Genomic DNA, 20471 nt, shown 5'->3' on the forward strand with positions numbered 1-20471 from the left:
TCTGCTGCTTTGAAGGTCCGAATGAGCACAATGGCCTCCATCATCCGTAAGTGGAAGAAGTTTGAAAATACCAAGGGCCTCATGTATAACGCCGTGCGTAGAACTCGCACTATAACATGGCGTAAGCACAAAAGCTGAAATGTGCTTACGCACAGAAAAATCCAGATGCAGGAATCTGTGCGTACTCCAACTTCCACGTTCTTCCGCTACATAAATCCCGACCAGCGTGAAAACTAACGCTTCGTGCACGCGCTTCATGTAACGCCCCACATCCTCCCAGAATTACGCCTATTTGAATATGCAAATCAATATAAATCGCCCTTAAGCACAGCCTTCTGTGATAAGACAATGGGAAAAGCACGGGGAAAATATAACAATTTCAGCGAATACCAAGTGGAGGCAAAGGAAAAACATACTATTTGTTCAAATAAACCGTGGTATAATCAACAAAAGGAAGTTGATCGAGTGACAAAGCGTGTTGGAGAAACTTGAAAGCTCACATTCACAAATCGCACAGTGCCGGAAATAAAAAGAAGTCACATATCAAAGTCGCCGTGAAAAGCCGAGTTGTAAGCCCACTGTCTGAGTGTCATATGAAAGCTTATTAGGGTACAGAGAAAAAGGCACACAGTGGGGAAAAAGAACGAAATGTCAACTTCAATCTCGACATTTCCACTTTAATCACGTAGTTTATTTTGTCATTAAAGTAGAACATCATAAACTTCATCTTAAAATCGTTTAATTAACCAGTTTCTCAAATCACATCGTAATTAAAGTAGCACGTTAAATGGTTTGTTTTGTATTTGATCTTCTATGTGTGTGAATCACTACTTGTTTCTTAAACCGGCTCTCTTCCTCCAACTGGACACAGAGTCAATTACATTCGTAATATTACAGTTCTCTGAATAACTAAAATACTGAGATGTATACGTGATATCATTTTCATGATGATAGGAGTTAAAGCACGTTATTAAACATGTGTTTCACTTCGATGAAATAATTTATTGCAGCAGTACAATCAGGGGCGGCTCTAGGCTTGTGGTGGCACTGGGCAGAGGAAGAATCGGTGGCTCCTTCCCCCCGTCAGTAAGGTAGCTTATGCACAGTGGATGGCTGCATAGCCGCCTCGTGCTCATGACACAAGCATTTAACTTTTGCCGAAATTTGTCGCTGTGTTTTTAGCTGTGTTGTTATTTTCTCTTTCTGTTTTATATTCAATATATATTGGCGTAGCCGTCACTGCAGTCAGTGCTTTTCTTTCCCCAAGTAACCGATCGCCATACAATCAGCTCTGTAATAGAAGTTAAGCCATCTGTAAGCTTAGCCGATTCTTCAAAACGTTTAAAGAACATTGAAATGTCTTCGTAGTACATGTTTAATTATTCTATCCTTAACGACACTCCCAGTGAAGAATATAGATTATTTAAATGAAGTTAAAGTTTTATCTGTATAATTTAATAAACATATTTTGCTGAATTTCACCTTATAAATGATATCGTTTCTGTTTCTGAACCGCGAGGTCCGTACAGGAAAGGCTTTAAAACGTTTTGCAGTGGCTGAGACAGCGTGTCGTGTCCTTGAAGCTGTATACCGATAATTCTCTTTCGGATCAGCTGCTGCTGTGATTCACACTCAGATACAGTGATATAAATACTCTGAGTGGTGCAGTGAGAGAAATATTGAAAAGATGATCCGCTGTGGCAACTCCTAACAAGAGGAGCTGAAAGAAGAAGAAGAAGAAGAAGTGAGAGTAACAACGCTAAAGCAGTTATGGTATTTGGAATACTATGGCTGTTCCCTCTACCATTATATTGTTACAAGTTAATTACAATCAGATGCATTACACTAATAAACAATATGCGGTTAGTTTCGGTGTATTTATAAAGCCGCGTCAGGAAAATAAGGTGTAACCACACAGGAACAGTAGCACTGCTTTGACGCTGGGTGCCGCCAGTCTGCAAAACCGAGCGGAGAACTTGTGTACGACAAGGTATGAGGTACCGTGGAAAAGTGCGTGGATTTACACCAAGTGTAGGTTTTATACATCGCGATTTGAACGTGGAAAAGTTCTTACGCAACATTTCTGTGCGTACACACCGTTTATACATGAGGCCCCAGGACTCTTCGTAGAGCTGGCCGGCCATCTAAACTGAGCAATTGGGGGAGAAGGGCCTTAGTCAGGGAGGTGAGCTCTGTCAGAGCTCCAGAGGTCCTCTGTGGAGAGAGGAGAACCTTCCAGAAGGACAACCATCTCTCCAGCAATCCACCAATCAGGCCTGTATGGTAGAGTGGCCAGACGGAAGCCACTCCTTAGTAAAAGGCACATGGCAGCCCACCTGGAGTTTGCCAAAAGGCACCTGAAGGACTCTCAGACCATGAGAAATAAAATTCTCTAGTCTGATGAGACAAAGATTGAACTGTCTGGTGTGAATGCCAGGCCTCATGTTTGGAGGAAACCAGGCACTGCTCATCACCAGGCCAATACCATCCCTACAGTGAAGCATGGTGGTGGCAGCATCATGCTGTGGGGATATTTTTCAGCGGCAGGAACTGGAAGACTAGTCAGGATAAAGGGAAAGATGACTGCAGCAATGCACAGAGATATACTGGATGAAAACCTGCTCCAGAGCGTTCTTGACCTCAGACTGGGGTGACGGTTCATCTTTCAGCAGGACAACGACTCTAAGCACACAGCCAAGATATCAAAGGAGTGGCTTCAGGACAACTCTGTGAATGTCCTTGAGTGGCCCAGACTTGAATCTGGTCGAACATCTCTGGAGAGATCTTAAAATGGCTGTGCACCGACGCTTCTCATCCAACCTGATGGAGCTTGAGAGGTGCTGCAAAGAGGAATGGGCGAAACTGGCCAAGGATAGGTGTGCCAAGCTTGTGGCATCATATTCAAAAAGACTTGAGGCTGTAATTGCTGCCAAAGGTGCATCAACAAAGTATTCAGCAAAGGCTGTGAATACTTATGTACATGTGATTTCTCAGTTTTTTATTTTTGATAAATTTGCAAAAACCTCAAGTAAACTTTTTTGACGTTGTCATTATGGGGAGTTGTGTGTAGAATTCTGAGGAAAAAAATGAATTTAATCCATTTTGGAATAAGGCTGTAACAAAACAAAATGTGGAAAAAGTGATGTGCTGTGAATACTTTCCAGATGCACTGTATGGGGCGCACTGATCATCTGACTGCTGTCCTTTAACACCAGGAGTGTCTAGTATCATTCATTTTACTCTACATATTCTATATTTTTGTACATTGCTCCAGCCATTGTAAAAAACCTCACCCTGTTCCAGTGTGGTTCTCACAACATTATCAGCTCTGCATTTTGCTTTACTTTTCTATATGCTTTCTCGCTTTATAAGTACTGTCCGTACCTGTATTGAGTGTATGTCTTCTTTTTAAGGTATATATGGATTTCCTGTTTTGGTTTCCCTCCAACACCCCAAAGACATGCAGAATAAGGTAACTGGTAATAAGAGTGAGTGTGGGCGAGTGAATATGCCTGCCAATCAACAGATGCCTGGTTCCTGTCTTATGGCCAAAATGTCTGGATAGGCTTTGGGTACAATTGAATATGAAATTGGACTGGTAAATGTGGCGGTGGCATGGTGTTGTTATCTCATAGCTCTAGAGTCCTGGGGTCAAGTATCAGGCTAACCTGTCACGTTGTGTATAAGCTTTACATGTCTACATGAGCCATGTCCATGTCCCATAAATGTGGAAAGCAAAAATTGGCCTTGCATGAGTGAGCATACCATTCATTGATAAGGCTGCTGTTCTGCTGCATGTGTTGTTATGTGTCATACTGTGTATCCTGATTGCCAGTCATACATTAACACATCCGTTATAAATACTCTCGAAGTTCTTGTAAGACACGTAGGTTGCATGGTAAACATTTACATACAATTTTCCCCTTGAGCATCACGCAGGCACCCCTTCATCTCTTGTTCTGATCATGCCCAAAACGTTTCTTTAATGAATGTAAACCCCAGGGTCTGGAGTCTGGTCAAGGTGCACAACATCTGAATCTCTGCCTACACACACTCAGTCGTCATAATCCGACCCTGGAGGTCACTTGCCTTGTAAGTGTGATTACCTTATGTCTCTGTTACACCTGTCTGCTACGTAATTCTTTGTAAATCTCTGTTCACCTGTAAATACCTGTATGTTACTTTTGTATATAATTCAATTTACAATTACATCCAGTAAAATGCTTCAGGAAAGCTCAACCTTCTTGTTTTATGTTGATGTTCTGGTGTACAACGGGGAGCTCCCATACACTGTACCAAGTGGGCAGAAAAGCTGCCTTTTGCCTTGAAATTTATTCTGTGGGATTGGACTTCACCAATTTGACCCCAGATTATAATATACAGTTTGAAAAATAATCGAATAAATAAATGATTACATATGTCAGAATAAACCTGAACTTGTAATTGGCCATAGACTACAACCAAATGAGCACACTCCACATTATCACTGACCCAGTTGGGATTCAAGCTCTGAAATCTGCAGCTATGAGGCGGTACCACTAACCAGTACATTCTGTGGTCAGTAGACAGATTTATTTGTCCATTTTCTAAACCTGCCTTTTACATTAAAGAGTCTTGTGGAGTCACTGCCTGTCCAAGGTTCACCAGCATGGCTGTGGTCATGTGCTTTAACCAAATCTGATCTCAGCTCTCGACTTGCACATACAAATACCTATTGTTATTGTGCTGGGTTTCAAGGTAATTTGTCTGTTAAAAGATTAAATGTTATTGTAGCTACCAGTAGCACTAGCATAAAAGTGTCCATATGAAGTGTACCTCATTTGCACCAGTTCAAAAATTTTGACAGAGTGGATATGAAAGTAAAAACATTAAAAAATAAGGAAAACACAGTATGAGATTATCAAGTTTGCTTAATTCAGTAGACTGTCTTGGGGGGCTGGAATCTATCCTGGTAGCAAGACAAACAACCCAGAACCATCTCAGATAAAGAAAATAAATGCTATATATGGGAACGGTCATTGCTTCATTTTGAAGATTACTATGGAAACTGCAAACTACTGCTGAGGCACAGGGAAAAAATAAAAAAAAAAACGAGCTGCAGCCAACAGAAAAAGTTCAAATTGCACTGCCAATGTAAATATGTCAGTAGACCTCTTCAGATATACTAGTCATATACTGTATCTTTTTAAACAGTATTTTTCATATATAGTATCTATCTATCTATCTGTCTATCTATCTATCTATCTATCTATCTATCTATCTATCTATCTATGCACAGTGCTGTGAAAAATAATTGCCTCTTTCATGATTTCCTGTATTTTTGTTTATTCATAATACTTGTTTCTGATCTCCAAAGAAATATCGTATAATGCAAAGATAACCTGAGTAATCACAATACGTAGCTTTTGAATAATCATTTGATTTATTGAAGGAAAAAAGTTCACCAGCAAAATTAAATGAAATACAGTTCATTGCCAACAATGCGCAAAAGATACATGCATTTTTTGCACTGCCATTGAGCTCAGTTGAATTGATTTGTTTGTTCTCATGGGATGATTCATAATAATCACTGAAAAGAGTCATTAAAAAGAATGACTCACAAATATATATGATTTTATATGTTCATGTTAATAAAAGGACGCATGTCTGTGTGTGTTTCTGCATACTGTATGTGTGGGCCATTTGTTATGGGATTTTTAAAAGCAGTGGTAATATTTGTGATGCGTCATCTGTTGGAATTAAAAATGCACTATGTATGTTGATTTCTTAGATTTCAAAACAGCTAAGATGGGTAGCACAGCTAGTGTGTGTGTATATATACAGTGGTGCCTTGTAGTATGAATGATTCTAAATTCAAACGTTCCAGAGTTTGAATGCTAAATTCAAGAGAAATATTATCCGGAGATGCTTCAACATTCCAACTGTGCACGCAGTGAAAAAAATGCAGCAACAGATGATGCTTATTTTACAATTAATATTGTAATAGGGAAAATTGATTTGGACTTCAAACAATTCCGAGTTCAAATTTCCCCCTAAAATGAATTAAGTTCAAAATATTAGGCGCTTTTTCTTGAAGTTTAATCCATTGAAATGCAATGAATGACCTAAAATGGTGAAAAGGTAAGCAGTAAACTTCCAGAGGTTTAAATTTAAAGTTTAGGTTAGTAAAAACTGAAAAATAAAATAAAATTTCAGAATATTAAAAATGGGTCTTCTTCAGAAAACAAATAATTGGTTACAACCTACAGATGTTCTGCAGCAATTCAAGTAAATTAAGTCTGGTAAGTTGAAGAAAACAATTTGCAGAGTCTCTTGATTACTTACAAACCCTCTGTCTGTCTTAATGCAGAGTTGGAACAGACTTTGCCTTGACAACCTTTGAACTAATACTTGGACAATATTACGCTGTAGAAAGTTGTAAATTCCAGTGATAATGGCAAGAAAACAGCAATTGACAAATGAAATGAAACAGAGCATTATTAAACTTAGAAGTGTAGGCCTTTTATTTAGAGAAATTGACAAAAAAATCAAAGTGTCAGTGAGTATGGTGTACTACACAATCCAAAGGCAATTGGAAACTGGGAGAAACTCTGATAGGAAGAGATTTTGGCAGACGCAAAGTCACAACCCAATCAGAAGACAGGTTTGTGAGGGTCACCAGCTTGGAGCCTCCCAGCTCAACAGCTTCAAGTACAGCTTAACAGTGCAAGTGTCAGTTTCTATTGCGAAGAGGAGACTTTGTGCTGTAGTTTTGACAGGGTGAGTGGCAGTAAAAAGCCATTCCTTAAAGGACAAAATGGGTCCATGAAATACCAGCAGTGGACTACTGCAGACTGGAAGAAAGTCTTATGGACCAATGAATGGAAATTTCAAATCTTTGGTTCACTACACAGTGTGTTTGTACGCTGTCAGGTTGGTGACAGGATGGCTCCTCAGTGTGACTCCAACTGTCAAAAATGGAGGAGGAAGTGTGATGGTCTGGGGTTCTTTAGCTTGAGGCAGAGTTGGTGACTTGCGCAGAGTGACTGGAATTCTGAATCAAAAGGGTTACCACAGTTTGGCTTTCATATCAGCAAAACTTTAAGGAATCAAAATTTAAAAAAAAATTTTGTACAGTTACTGATTTCTTTACTTATTTTTTTTTAATTTAACATTGTTTCTTTCTACCTTGATGTCTTGAAACATTAAGACATTGAACTGCATCCATTTCCATAGAAACTGAGGCATCCTATAATCTTATATGTAGCTACAGCAGGGGTCTCCAACATGTTGGCTGCGACTTACCGGTAGGTCGCCAAAGGGTTAATGAATCCTACATAAATTTGAAAACTTGATTAGTCAAATTAGGGCTGAGCGATCTTTCCAAAAAATCATATCACGATCCTTTTAACACAAAATCACGATCCACAATCTGAATTTCAATCAATCTTTTCAATGTAGCATACACTTAAGAGAATATCCGGACTCAGACTCATCAAGACCTAAGTAACACTTGATTTTAAATATCAAACAAAGCTGAATTCAATTGTTCTTTTGTTTGCTAGCTAAGTGGAGTTAAGGAAAACAATACACACCCCGAAGCTGGCGAGTGAATGAGGAAGGCCCCTCCACCCGGCCCACTGCGTGTTTCTCAGAGTCGCACAAATAAATCGGTACTGCAAGCAAACTATGATACATAGCAAAATAAGAGAAGTCACAAAATCAACCGGAATGTTGAAGCAAATTATAGAAAAAAACCCAAACTAAATCCGTTAAGTATTTCTCTTGGGAAAAGTGGACAGACATGCAGACATTGGATTTTATGTATTAGTAAATAATGTGCAGTTAAAATCTCGACAGTGTTCTCAGCATTTCTTGAGCTTAGTAGAGCCAGATAACTATAAGAATCTTCATTAAGCAGCTCTGAAAATGTCTGCTTTGTGTGAGTCTGTCTTTTCAGACGTGAATATCATGAAATCAAAGTTCAGAACAAGACTGACAAATGAACATTTAAATGACTCCATAAGAGTAAACCTGTGGCTACACTCCACCATACACCTATCTTGTTGACTCCATTCAGTGCCAGTCATCTGACTAACTCAAAAACACATCACACATACAACTGGACATGTGAATGATCTTGTGACGTGAAACAGTGACGACATGGAACAAAATGACAAATGAATAAGTCATATCTGTGTATTTGTAATTGCATTGTTTTGTTTTGACAGCATTCATATTTTAATTCAATAGTGTGAGATACATTAGAAAGTGCATACAGACATACAAAATGCACTTTCAGGTGAATAAAATACGTTTTGTGATGTTTTAATGCAAAATGTGACTTGTGGATACCAGTATTTTGTAAATGTTCAAGCAAAACAAGTTTATTCAGTTTGTTTGGGTTGAAATAAGCTATGAGAATCAACATTACAAAACATGAGTAGCCCTCGGACATTTTCATTTTGGCAAAGTAGCTCTCAGGAGAGAAAAGGTTGGAGACCCCTGATCTACAGTATATTAATAGGCATCACTGCAAAATGTTGTGGCATTAAAGTTATGGTGTCAGACAGTGGTGACTTGTCGCCTGTTGCACATAAGTAAAGATGTCCCTGTACACAGTAGATGTTAAAATATAGACATTGCAATTCTACAACTAATACTAACACTAGAGGTACCATTTCTTTGGCAGTATAAATATCCTATTCACGCTGAGCTGTGAAGCTGTGCACTAGCGGAAATAAAATGTTTTTGTTTTTTATTTGTATTTTTTTTTTGTCATTTTGCTTCCACTTTCCCACAAAGGCAGGTAGCAGCTCATCTAGGAATAAGTAATACCCTTGGATGGTAACTACTTAGCAAAATATTCTGCTACAACAAAAAGATGAATTAATATTGGTGAATGAACAATGAAGCAAACTATAATTAACTGTCTGATTTCTAAATGAGCATATAATGGTGATTTGTCATGTTTAATGTTGCCAGCAGTTCTGACAATTTTAGGTTATTTTTCACAAATTCTGTTTTATAACATTAACCTTCTGTTGGGAAATCTTTTGTATTTATTTTGTCAAAGTGTTATATCTATTAGCTACATGTCGTCAGAGCTGTACATCTTGAAGTTAAACTTATATTCTCCTGTTTTATTTTTTACACATTTCATGTATGTTTGAATAGTTAATGTCAAGATGTTTCAATCAGACAGCAGTAGCAGCAGATCACTTACATTTATTATTTACCAGAAATTATTTTTATACTCTGACAAAAATAATAATATAATGTTTTGTAGAAACTGGGCTGCCTGGTGGTGCGCTGCTTAGTGCTGTTGCCTTACAGCCACAGTGGTCTGATTTTGATGTCATTCCATTCTGATCTGTGTGGAGTTTGGACATCAATGGTGTGCAAGTTAATTATCTTCTTCATTTTTATGTAATGCAATTTCAATTTATATGCTGATATGGTTGAAGTAAAATATAAGAAAACTGACAGTGAAACAGAAAAAACATTATGAACATAAAATATCCTGTAAACTTGTTCTCAAACAGTCCGCCAAACTGAGGTTTATTAGATTATGTTGATACCTTTTGTAAGTCACTTTGGATAAAAGAGTCTGCTCAAGCAAATAAATGTAAAACAATACATACACATATAATATAATATAATATAATATAATATAATATAATATAATATAATATAATATAATATAATATAATATAATATACTCCGGTTTTCTCCCACAGTCCAAAGACATGCAGGTTAGATGCATTGGCGATTCTAAATTGTCCCTAGTGTGTGCTTGGTGTGTGGGTGTGTGTGTGTGCGCCCTGTGGTGGGCTGGCATCCTGCCGGGGTTTGTTTCCTGCCTTGTGCCCTGTGTTGGCTGGGATTGGCTCCCGCAGACCCCCGTGACCCTGTAGTTAGGATATAGCGGGTTGGATAATGGATGGATGGATAATATAATATAATATAATATAATATAATATAATATAATATAATATAATATAATATAATATAATATAATATAATGTAGCAGGGTGAATGGTGAGTCAGGGCAAAAATCCAAATGCTTGTGTTGCCAACCAGGAAAAACCCCATTTAATTCCAACAAAAAAGGAAAACTCTAAAGAAAACCCCCCTCCACCTTTGGCGCTCCTTGCCTGGGACAGTGCCTTTAAATTAGCACTCTTTCAGTCACTCACTTTCTCTCTCTCTCTGTCCTTAGTGTTCACTGGCAGTCAGGTCCAAAAACGAGACATCATTTCCCAGGAGCTTCTTGGACTTTGTTTCCCTCAGTGGGGGGTTTCTTGAGGCTGTAAGGGAAAAAGGAGATGAGACTGGTAGCAACATTGCCCCCTCTCGTCCCTGGCTGGTACCAATATGAAGTATATACTGGGCTTAAAGAGTTTTGCTTCTGAAGGTTCCTGATAGAAGCAATTAAAGCAAAACTCACGTCTTTTTCCCCTTTCATTGTAATAAACTAATAACATTCGCACTACTATATTCAAGGACAGTTTTTATCCACATATGCCAGGTTTACCTCGTGCATATCCCTGATGATTGTGTTCCTGCTTCAGTCTGTTTTGTATTCATTGTGTTAAAGTCAACAGTCTGCGGGACACTTGAACATGGCGTGTACACCTGGCCAGCAATCTGAAGCTGAGCTTAGCTGCCATGTCCCTCACTGGGCATTTCAATTGAAATTTGTCATGTCTGTTTAATATGTTTTTCACAAAGCCACTGCAAGAAGGCAATGAGTTGCTGTGGATCCTCGTCTCTTTGCTAGGGACCACCCTCCATAGCCTTTCTGACAGCATAGACCAGTCTGGCCATTCTCCCTCCTGATACGAGATGATGCAGTGGCAACATTTATTCAGTATTCTGGTTTTGATTCTTGCAGCTTTTGTCTTAGTGTTATGGTTCTGGTTATTAAATAAGATTTTCTTGGTGAATGACTTTTGCGATTCCATTCAGACTATGGTGACAGTTAAACCCTCTTTTGTTTTCAAATTTATTTCCAAGAGAAAAAGAAATCTTTTAAATTTGTTTCTGAAATAAGCATACTTCTCCCAATCAGCTTAAGAAAACATTGTGCCGCTGGGGAATTTTAAAAGAAAATTGGTTTAGTTTGGAGCATGTGACTGGCGGCCACAGCCATTACCCAACCAGAACACTAGCGGGATGGAAGGACCATGGGAGAGTGCATCTGTGAGGCACCACCTTCCCTGGAACTCTAGAGGGCAGCCCTCCTGGGTGGCTGTGGCATCACAGATTCCCACAGGGCACACCGGGAGTTGGAGTTTGGTACAGCCCTGTTGGGTTTCGTGGGGGTGCAGAGCCTTACAGTGGACTTCCACCACACCTGGGAGTGATTCCAGGCAACGCTGATGAGCCATGTGGAGCATTCCCTGGAGCTAAATAGAAGGAGCCGTCTCACTCCATTCAGGGAGCCAGAGTCGGGAGGAGGCGGATGAAGCTTGTCGGGAGAGGGGTGGAGGCAGAGAAGAAGACAAAATAAAAGCTTTTATACCGTACTGTGGGGTGCAGAGGAAAAACACTTCCCCACGTGAATAAATGTGTGCTGTATGTCAAACTCATGTCTCTGCCTGTCTGTGTTGGGTTAGAGTGGCTGTACGCGCTCCTGGTTTCCACAAGCAGAAGACAGGTGATGGGCATCTGGATTGCAGGGTTTTGGACTGCACCATTTTTTTTTTGTTGCATTTTAGAGTCTGTCATTATTGATGAAATGTCTTCCTAATAATCAAACACTTTCAAAACACCTTCATGCTTCCATTTAGTTTAGCTGAGACACCAGGCAGGGGGTCAGAATGCATGTTAACTTTCAAGGAGTGACTGCTTGGTGTGTTCTGACTACTGCACCAACACCATTAAGAAAGACAGCATCACACTGCATCATAGACCCTTTGATTTAGTTCAAAGATCTGCTTTGTAGAATTTTAGGAAACAACTGTTCATTTTATCAGATTTTTACAAACCCTGGGCAAATTATTAGGAATGCTATACTAATTATGGGTTGGGCCTCTTCCTGCTCTCAAAACAGCATCAATTCTTTGTGCCATGAACTTCACAAGATGTTGGAACCATTCCTTTGTGATTCCTGACCATGTTTACATGATTGCATTGCATAATTTCTGCAGACCTCTTGTTCTCCCAAATCCCAAAGGTGTTCTGTTGAATTCAGACCTGGCGCCTGGGAAGGCAACTGAAGAACACTGCGCTTATTGTCATGGCCATCAAGCCAAGATGACTTTTGCTTTGTGATATGGTGCATTATCATGCTAGAAGTAGCTTTTAGACGATAGGTAAATTGTGGCCATAAAGGGATGCACATGGGCAGCGACAATACTCAAATAGGCCATAGCGTCAAGCAATGACTGATTGGTATTTGGCCAAAGTGCGCCAAAGAAGCATTACCTACTCCATTTCTCGACCACCACCAGCCTGGATTGTTGACACAAGGCAGGTTAGGTGTATACATCCATGATGTTGGTCCCAAACTCTGACCAAGCCACTTTTTCCCAGTCTTCAACTGTCCCATTTTGCTGAATCTATGCCCAATGTAGCCTCAGCTTTCTGTCCTTGGCTGACAGTAGTGGAACCCTTCTACTGTTGTAGCCCATTCACTTCAAGGTTCACCTTGAGGTTCAACGTGTTCTGAATTCTGAGTTACTTTTCTTCTCACCCCAGTGGTACAGAATGATTACTGAGTTACCATAGCCTTTCTGACAGCTTAGACCAGTCTGGCCATTTTCTGACGTTTCTCATCAATAAGGCGTTTCCAACCACGCAACTGATGCTTACTGGTTTTTTGTTTTTTTCGGTAATTCTGAGTAAACTAAAGACTAGAAGTAGCAATCCATGTAGATCTACAGGTACAGAAATGCACAAACCAGCTTATTTGGTACAAACAATTATGTCACAACCAAAACAATGAGATTACATTTTTGTTTCCCCCATTTAGCCAAGTCAAGTGAAGTAGAGCTTTATTGGCATCTCAACCACATACATTAAAGCCCACAGTTAGACGAAATAACATTCTCCAGCATCAAAGGTGCAACGTACAACACGACAAGACAACAGCACCAATCAGATAGCAGTTCAGATAGATCACAAGAAGATGAATAGGAGGGGGGAATAAATAATATAATGTCTACACATATAGATGCACATATATACTAAATATACAAACACCTATACCTAAATATGAAAATGTATATCTAACAAAAAGGACTGGGGAGTGAGGCACATCAGAGAGGCTGTAACAAAGGCAGACTATAGACTAAGAACTATAAGAAACAGTGCAAAAAGTAAAAACTGCACGTAAGTAGTGTAAACACGTGTTATATGTGCAATTTAGTGCAATTACACTGTGCAAATATGAACAATTGTGCAAGTATGCATTGAGTCGAGAGAGTAAGAATGTACAGTACATATGGATTGGCATGTAAAGATAACATTGTAGGTATAAGAAGCAGCCAGGGGGATTAAATAGGGCAGAGCAATTTGTGGAGAAGAAGGGGACAGCATGGTATTCAGGAGCCAAACTGCTCGGGCGAAGAAGCTATTGCACAGTCTAGCAAACCTGCTCCTGGCGTAATTTTATTTATTGTGCTGCTGCCACATGTTTGGCTGATTAGATAATGCCAAGGTTAAGCAGGACCAAGTGCAGGTGAAAGTAAAGAAATATCCCAGGTCATCTTTTTGGACTTCTATCTCTATCTCTATTTCATTCGTTTTGAATGTCATTATTCATTGTTCTCTACCCCTTTTTTTTTTGATGCTCAGAACCAACTTTAATTTCAAAAGCAACTTTCAAACATTTCACCTCCTGTTCACCCTCTGGTGGTCGTTCTGAGTGTCAACTGGATGATAACATGCATACAAGACCGTAAGATCACCCCCCATCCTACCCAGAAGGGGGTGGGTTAGGGTTGATATCACCCTACAGTATTTTTAGTCGACCAATGAGAAACATGTGTACCAAGTTTCATGAAAATCGCTCCAGCAGTTCGGATGTGATGCTGGAACATACATACATACATACATTTACTTTTATATTTATTTATATATATATATATATATATATATATATATATATATATATATATATATATATATATATATATATATATATATTTCTGAACAATTTTCAGCTGCTCGTATTAATTTTTCTTCTCCATCCCCAACATCATCCTTAGAGAAAGTAGTTGCACTTATTAAAAATCACTTATTTCGTTCTAATCGGGATGTGTAGGGCATGCTGATAACTCCTTTTTACTGTTTATTTCAAATGAAGTGAGAGTAGGGGGTTGAGGGTTTGGGAGGTTCCGGTGGGACGAGGACTTAATTCTCTTAATTGTTCTAATTAATTCTAATAATTTTTAATAAAATAATAAAAATTCATTGAAAATACACACACAAAACGAATACAACAAGTGAGACTGAATTCCATGCTGAATTCAACAAGAAAAGTAGAAACTCCAAGCTTCAGCTACTGAGGGTTCATTTTGAACTTCCTTTTGTCTGTTGCTTCTTGTTGTGGCTGCAGATCAAGACAGCACTAAGCCAGTTTTACAACTTGGTGCACACTTCTGAAATCTACAGGATTAACGAGTAACACTTAAGGTACGGGTTTAGCTGTTATCACAAGGTACTGTATGGCGAGGAGTTTATTTATTTCTTTTTAAGCATGAATGTCTAGCCAACTGTATTTTAAATATTATTATAAAATACTGCTATGCCTACTTTGTCTATATGCCTTTTTAACTAAATAAATTGTATCACATTTATCTCTTATCATTAGGTGCCAACTGCTAGTGTGGCAATTGAGGGGGCATCTGCTCTAAACCGGGTGCGATGGGCTGCTACAGGCAAAGAAGTTGCTGTTGGTGATTCAGAGGGAAGAGTCTGGATCTATGATGTTGGCGAGGTAAAGTCTTTTTTTCAATTAAGAGTTGGTAATGCTAACATTCAAACGATCTACCTATAAAATAGGCTTATATTTTCACCACATTTAAAGTATATTTTGAAATTCTTATTTGCTAATCAAGATGCAACACATCACCACTAATGAGTAGAACTGACTTATCTTGAAACATCTGGCTTACGTGCGCTGGAGAGGAATGTCCCAATCTCCACTTCATATTTTAGGAGCTGTAGTGCCAAGGGTGCTAGACACCCAAAATCAGTTTTGTAATTATGCAGTGAATTAAGGAGAACTTTAAGCTATTATACAAAAAAAAATTATGCAGTCTTTCTACAAGCGACAAGACGTGAGCTTTTGAAGAGAGACAGAGAGACACTTTCACGTCCCGCGACACGGGCAAGTCATGTCATACTTACAACATTTGGAAGCAAGTCCCATGATACACATGCAGAGCAGGTTAGAGAAAATGGAAATAGGAAAATTTGAAAGTCTCAAGAAAATGAGAGTAAAGATCACATTAGCGCAAACAAATGGAAAATATTACTCGGTGAAATAACAGAACAGCGAAAAGAGATCAAATAGTGTTTGAGGATGTCTGGCGGAGAAGAGAGACAAGGCAATGACTTTAAAAGAATCGAAGCGCTGCACAAAATGCAGATCATGGGAGCAGTAGCAATCCAGCAGCTGATCAAGCAAAGAGGAGGTAAAAACACAACTGTTATTTGTTTCTCATTGTATCACCGTTTAAGAGGGGAGTGACTGCGTCTCCCTGGGGTTTGTTCAGCCCCCCTCTTCCTAGCATGTTGCGAAAGGCTAAAACGGACTGCCTGCTCTTACGTGCGACACGTGTGTTTACCTGATAAAAAAGTCATCCTTGACTCTTAGACTTGGAGTACTTTCATCCAAGCCCCTTCTTGTAAAAATGAAAGGTTATACCAGAACATGTGCTATTAAAAAAGAGAATTTGCTTTTAAATAGTTTTGCATTATGTTTAAATACCTTTCTGAAAAGTATCAGCTATCAAAACAGATGCCTCTTTAAAGCTGTTAAATTTTGGATAATTGAAAGCTGAAGCTTTTATTATACCATATGAAGAGGATAAAAAGACTTTTTTTTTCATTAATGCACTGTAAAGTAATCCCAAAGATAATTAGATGCACATATATTATATGGACTATATTACCATGGTGACAGACCTCTACAAAATGCTCCAAAATACAATGGCATATCCTGCATTGATATTGCATTGGAGGGAAATTAAATTATTCTCTTTTTTAATTCAGGTTAACAAAAGATTGCAGTAAAAAGAAATGTATAAATAAACACATAGAACAAGCACAGGGTTTACATCACTTTACAAATGCAAGTATGTGCCTAATAGTGTCCACCGAGAGTACACCATTTAAAACATTAAATGTAACATGGGTGGTCTTTAATAATATTTGACCTCCTTCAATATTGCATTAGCTGAAAGATGTGCTTTGTAAATTATGTAGAGAAGGGGACTGTTTCTGAGTAGATAAAATAATAAATCAAGTTGTTTAATCATTTTCTAAACCCCTTTATTCCATTACAGGGTCAAAAGAGTAATAAGAAATTTAGATAACGGTAACACTTGGCTTTTCACAAATCCGACGTGACTCATGGAGTATATTTTCCATTTTTTTATACATAATGTCAGCACAACGGATACAATTTGGCAGTACTGGAGACAGAATAAATTAGAAACTTCACCACCTTTCCCCAAAAGGCCATAACATTGAAAGGTTTCAATGACCCACTGTTGGGTTTTGCTGTCTGTGGCATTCAAACTCCAAGCCTGAGCTCGGACAGCCCAGACTTTAGTATGAAGTTAACTGGATGTGTGCTTGCACTGCTAAAAAAGTGCCACAGAATTTAGTTTATTCTTCCAAAAACTGAGGCTTGCATGAATGTGTGAGAATGACAGAACAGTCTAGGTGGCAACCATGGGGACAGGAGCTTATCCCATTAGAATTATTCACAAAGAACTGTGTCCGTCTAGTCTATATAAAGGTACTCTCTCTCTCACACGCACACACACGCACACATAAACAGTGTATTGGGCAGTTTACAGTTCTCCTAACTTTCACTTGTTTGGAATTTGTGAGGACAACTGGAGCACCAAGACAGAAATCCACACACATGAACACCACACAAAGGCAGAGAGAGCCCAGGCTGGCATGTAAAGTCAGTCTCCATGAGCCTTGAGTCACCAGCGCCAACCACATCTCACTAACAGAGCAGAGTATGAAATTCCTCCAATGTTAGTCGTGATGCTTTGCCAGAGGAGATCTTTGATTAGATTAGCCCTACTTGACAATCAGGGAGGCATACAAGGTCAAATAAAATGTGAAACAAATATTGCAGTCATTTCCACATTTTGAGCCTATAAAAGTAAAATGTTTTGATAGCGATTTTTCTATGGAAACACAAAAAAGGGCGATGAGACCTCATAAAAAAATAAAAAGAAATAAACACAAATACACACAAAAGGCCAGACCTAACCTTTTTACAGGTCTGGGTTCACTGGATAGGCGTCACCCCAGGCAGCCTAGCCCCAGACTCATTGCAGCTCAGACCTAAAAATGAATTGAGCTAAGGCTTTAAAATATCAAAACTCCAAAATGTCCAGAAAGGACGAGAAGGAATCTGTGAAACCTGAGGTCCCAGGACAATAAAGACAAACTTTCTTTACTTACTCAAAAAAGGAGAACAAAAGACGGGATAAAAAAGTGAAAAAATTAGTTTCTGCCTTAAAGCAAACAAAACTACCCAAAAACAGTACCTTCAAAAGGAAGTAGGGGACAAAATCCAGGAAATTAAAAAGAGGAATCAAGGAACGCAATCTCGATTCATTGTAGAGCTAATGAATTCCTCCATTCATATTGCTGGGTGCAGCCCCCCTGGCTACATAATCAGATGGCACTGCCTCCTTGGGCTCCCCATAGTGAAGACAGGGCAGATAACAAAGAACACAAGCAATAATCAATGCACAAAGTATAAAGAAGCCTAAAACAGAATTAACAGCATAATATACACAATAATATAAAAAAAAAAAAATAAGAAGATCATATTAACAAATAATCCACTTAAAACATAACACATATATACGTTCTGTTCCAGCACTTACGGCAGGGCCAGGTCTACCATCAGGGTATTCTGGGTGCGAGCCCAGGGGCCTTTGATATGAAGGGGAACTTTCTACCAGTACCCCCCTCTGCTCAGTGAAACGAGGGATTATCTGCAGGCGAAATTATCAAAGCTGCCCCAACACCACCACCCGATGAAATGAGGGATGATCCGTGGGCCAAAATTATGAAGGCCATTCATGCTTGATGAAGTAATCGAGTATCCATGGGCCAGAATGATCAAGTAACCCCCAAGTTCCTTGATTCTACCTGAAATTATCGAGTGTCAAAATGATAAAGACCCCACCACCCTTAAACCCCCAGGCTCGATGAAATGACTGACATGCTCACTGGGGACGGAGTAAGCGATGAAACAATCGAGTCATGTGCCAAAATGAAGAGTGAGAAATCCTTCACTGCATTAATGACTGAGTGTCTACGCTCTGCATTATTAGTATAATTAACTCTCTGTTAAGGAGCTAAGTCACCCAGGAGCCTATAGTGGTCTTAATTCAGCCTTGACTTATGACTTATACAGTATAAAAATTAATACAAACTGCAACTAACACAGCACATGTGCAACATTCGGTCTGCATAGTTTCAGTTTCTGGCACAGTTACTGTCTGTAGAGAGTTTGTATGGACTCAAAACATCAGTTTTGTTCCACTTCTTAATGTCAAGTCAGGTCAGTAAGGCTGATCAGAAACTCTAATTTGGCTTTGTGTGAGTGTACCAGAGTGTCCACCCAAGGGTGTTCATAATTTAAACCCAGTACTTTTTAGCATGTGAATGTTAAATTAATTACGATCTTTACACTGGCTAAGTGTGACTGCCTGACCCAACAATGTGAAGCATACTGTGCTGTGTTTGTGTACTGTGCTCAAGACCCCCAGTGTGTGCTTGAAATGTGAGAAAAGGACTTCAAAAATGGATGGATTGATAGAGTAATGCCACTAAGAATATAGCTATATAGTTCAATATTTATATTTTTAAACTACATTTTCTGAAGAAGAATGCAATTAATATAATTACAGAATGCCTGTGGCTTAGAGTATAGTGTAAATGTGTCCATCCTGTAGAAAGAAATAAAACACCATAACTACAGACAGATTATTCATAATATGGCATCATTAAAAAACAAAGCAGCACTACAGAAGGATGCGTGTTGGTGCCTGAGCTCCATAATAGCCTGGGAAATCAGGCTACAGCCATGCAGTAAGTCTGATTAAATAAGTGCAAGTGTTACTGTAAATGTGTACAGAGCATCAAAAGGGCACACTCTCATATTTTAGTTGTGCCTGATGAAAGAAGAACAATGAAATTTTCCTTTTGAATTTGATGGACCACCAGCTGGTAGTTTGCTAAGAAACAGTGCTAGTGAAATTCTTTCTCCTTCTTCCTGCTGTCTAAAATCAAGATGCACACTTCAAACATTTAAAAAGCTTGGCATTCCTCCTCTCTCGGGTTACATTAAATCTCTCCCCTTACACCCTGTCTCTGCTGCATCTTCATCCATGTCCTCTGTCCTACTCTCCATCTTCCCCAAGTCTCTTTACTCAGTACCTTTATACACTCCATGTGACTCCGCTCAGAGATGAGTGCAACTCTAATACGTCACAGCTCGGCTGCTTAGCACTTGTGTTTTTACAGGAGGAAAATCCATTTTTATTGACATGTGATTATTGAGCTGCTACAGAAGTCAGCGTTAGAAATGGTCACTCTTTGGATATGAAGATGTGTATAAGGCTTCACTGATCCATCTTTCTAGATTCAAATCTTGAATCCCAGTTGCTGCTTCTGTTGAGTTGGCCTGTTCTCCACATGTCTGAATGGGTTTCATCCTGCTGCTCCAGTTATTCTTCCACGTCCCAAAGGTGTGTGTGCCAAGTTAACTTGCCTCATCTGGGTGTGTGCGTGGCTGGGCCCACCAAGGACTGGTGCCTTGCCTTAGTTTCTGCCTTGCACCAAGTGCCAGTCGCCCCTGCAGCTCTCAGCTGGATTAACGGGACTGAGACTGTTATGTTATTGTATGTGATTATTATTATTATTATTTAATTGCTCCATTACGACTTGTGTCTACTGTATGTGTGGTAATATGTCAAAAAAATGATTAGCATCCCATTCCAAAAAGGAGACCCCACCTTGCCTTTGCTGATGAATATTTCATGTTCCCATTACCATTTAATTTACAAAAAGACAAGTTCTAAACACGGATGGTTGTGCCATCTCCACTGTTTTAATCTGTTGCTTTTAATATAACTGTCTTCAGCTAACCATTACTTTGATCCACAAGGAACAAGTGGCTTTTAGAAATTGATGGATAAAGTGAGAGATGGCAAATCTTGATACAGATCTTTCGACCCATACGTATACAGAATGAAACAAGTTATAAGGTTAAC

At 39.1% G+C, this 20471-nt stretch overlaps 1 protein-coding gene across 8 annotated transcripts in view; it reads left to right on the forward strand.

Moving 5' to 3' along the window:
* LOC120515735 (cytoplasmic dynein 1 intermediate chain 1) overlaps positions 1–20471 on the forward strand; it is a 459517-nt gene that overhangs the window by 415581 nt on the left and 23465 nt on the right. For all 8 annotated transcript variants that reach the window (XM_039737005.1, XM_039737006.1, XM_039737001.1 and 5 more), the window contains one exon: positions 14801–14926. In XM_039737005.1, coding sequence (XP_039592939.1) covers positions 14801–14926 — 126 coding nt within the window. The remainder of the gene's footprint in view (positions 1–14800; positions 14927–20471) is intronic.

The sequence above is a fragment of the Polypterus senegalus genome, chromosome 15 (genome assembly GCF_016835505.1).
Source record: "Polypterus senegalus isolate Bchr_013 chromosome 15, ASM1683550v1, whole genome shotgun sequence".
NCBI lineage: Eukaryota > Metazoa > Chordata > Cladistia > Polypteriformes > Polypteridae > Polypterus > Polypterus senegalus.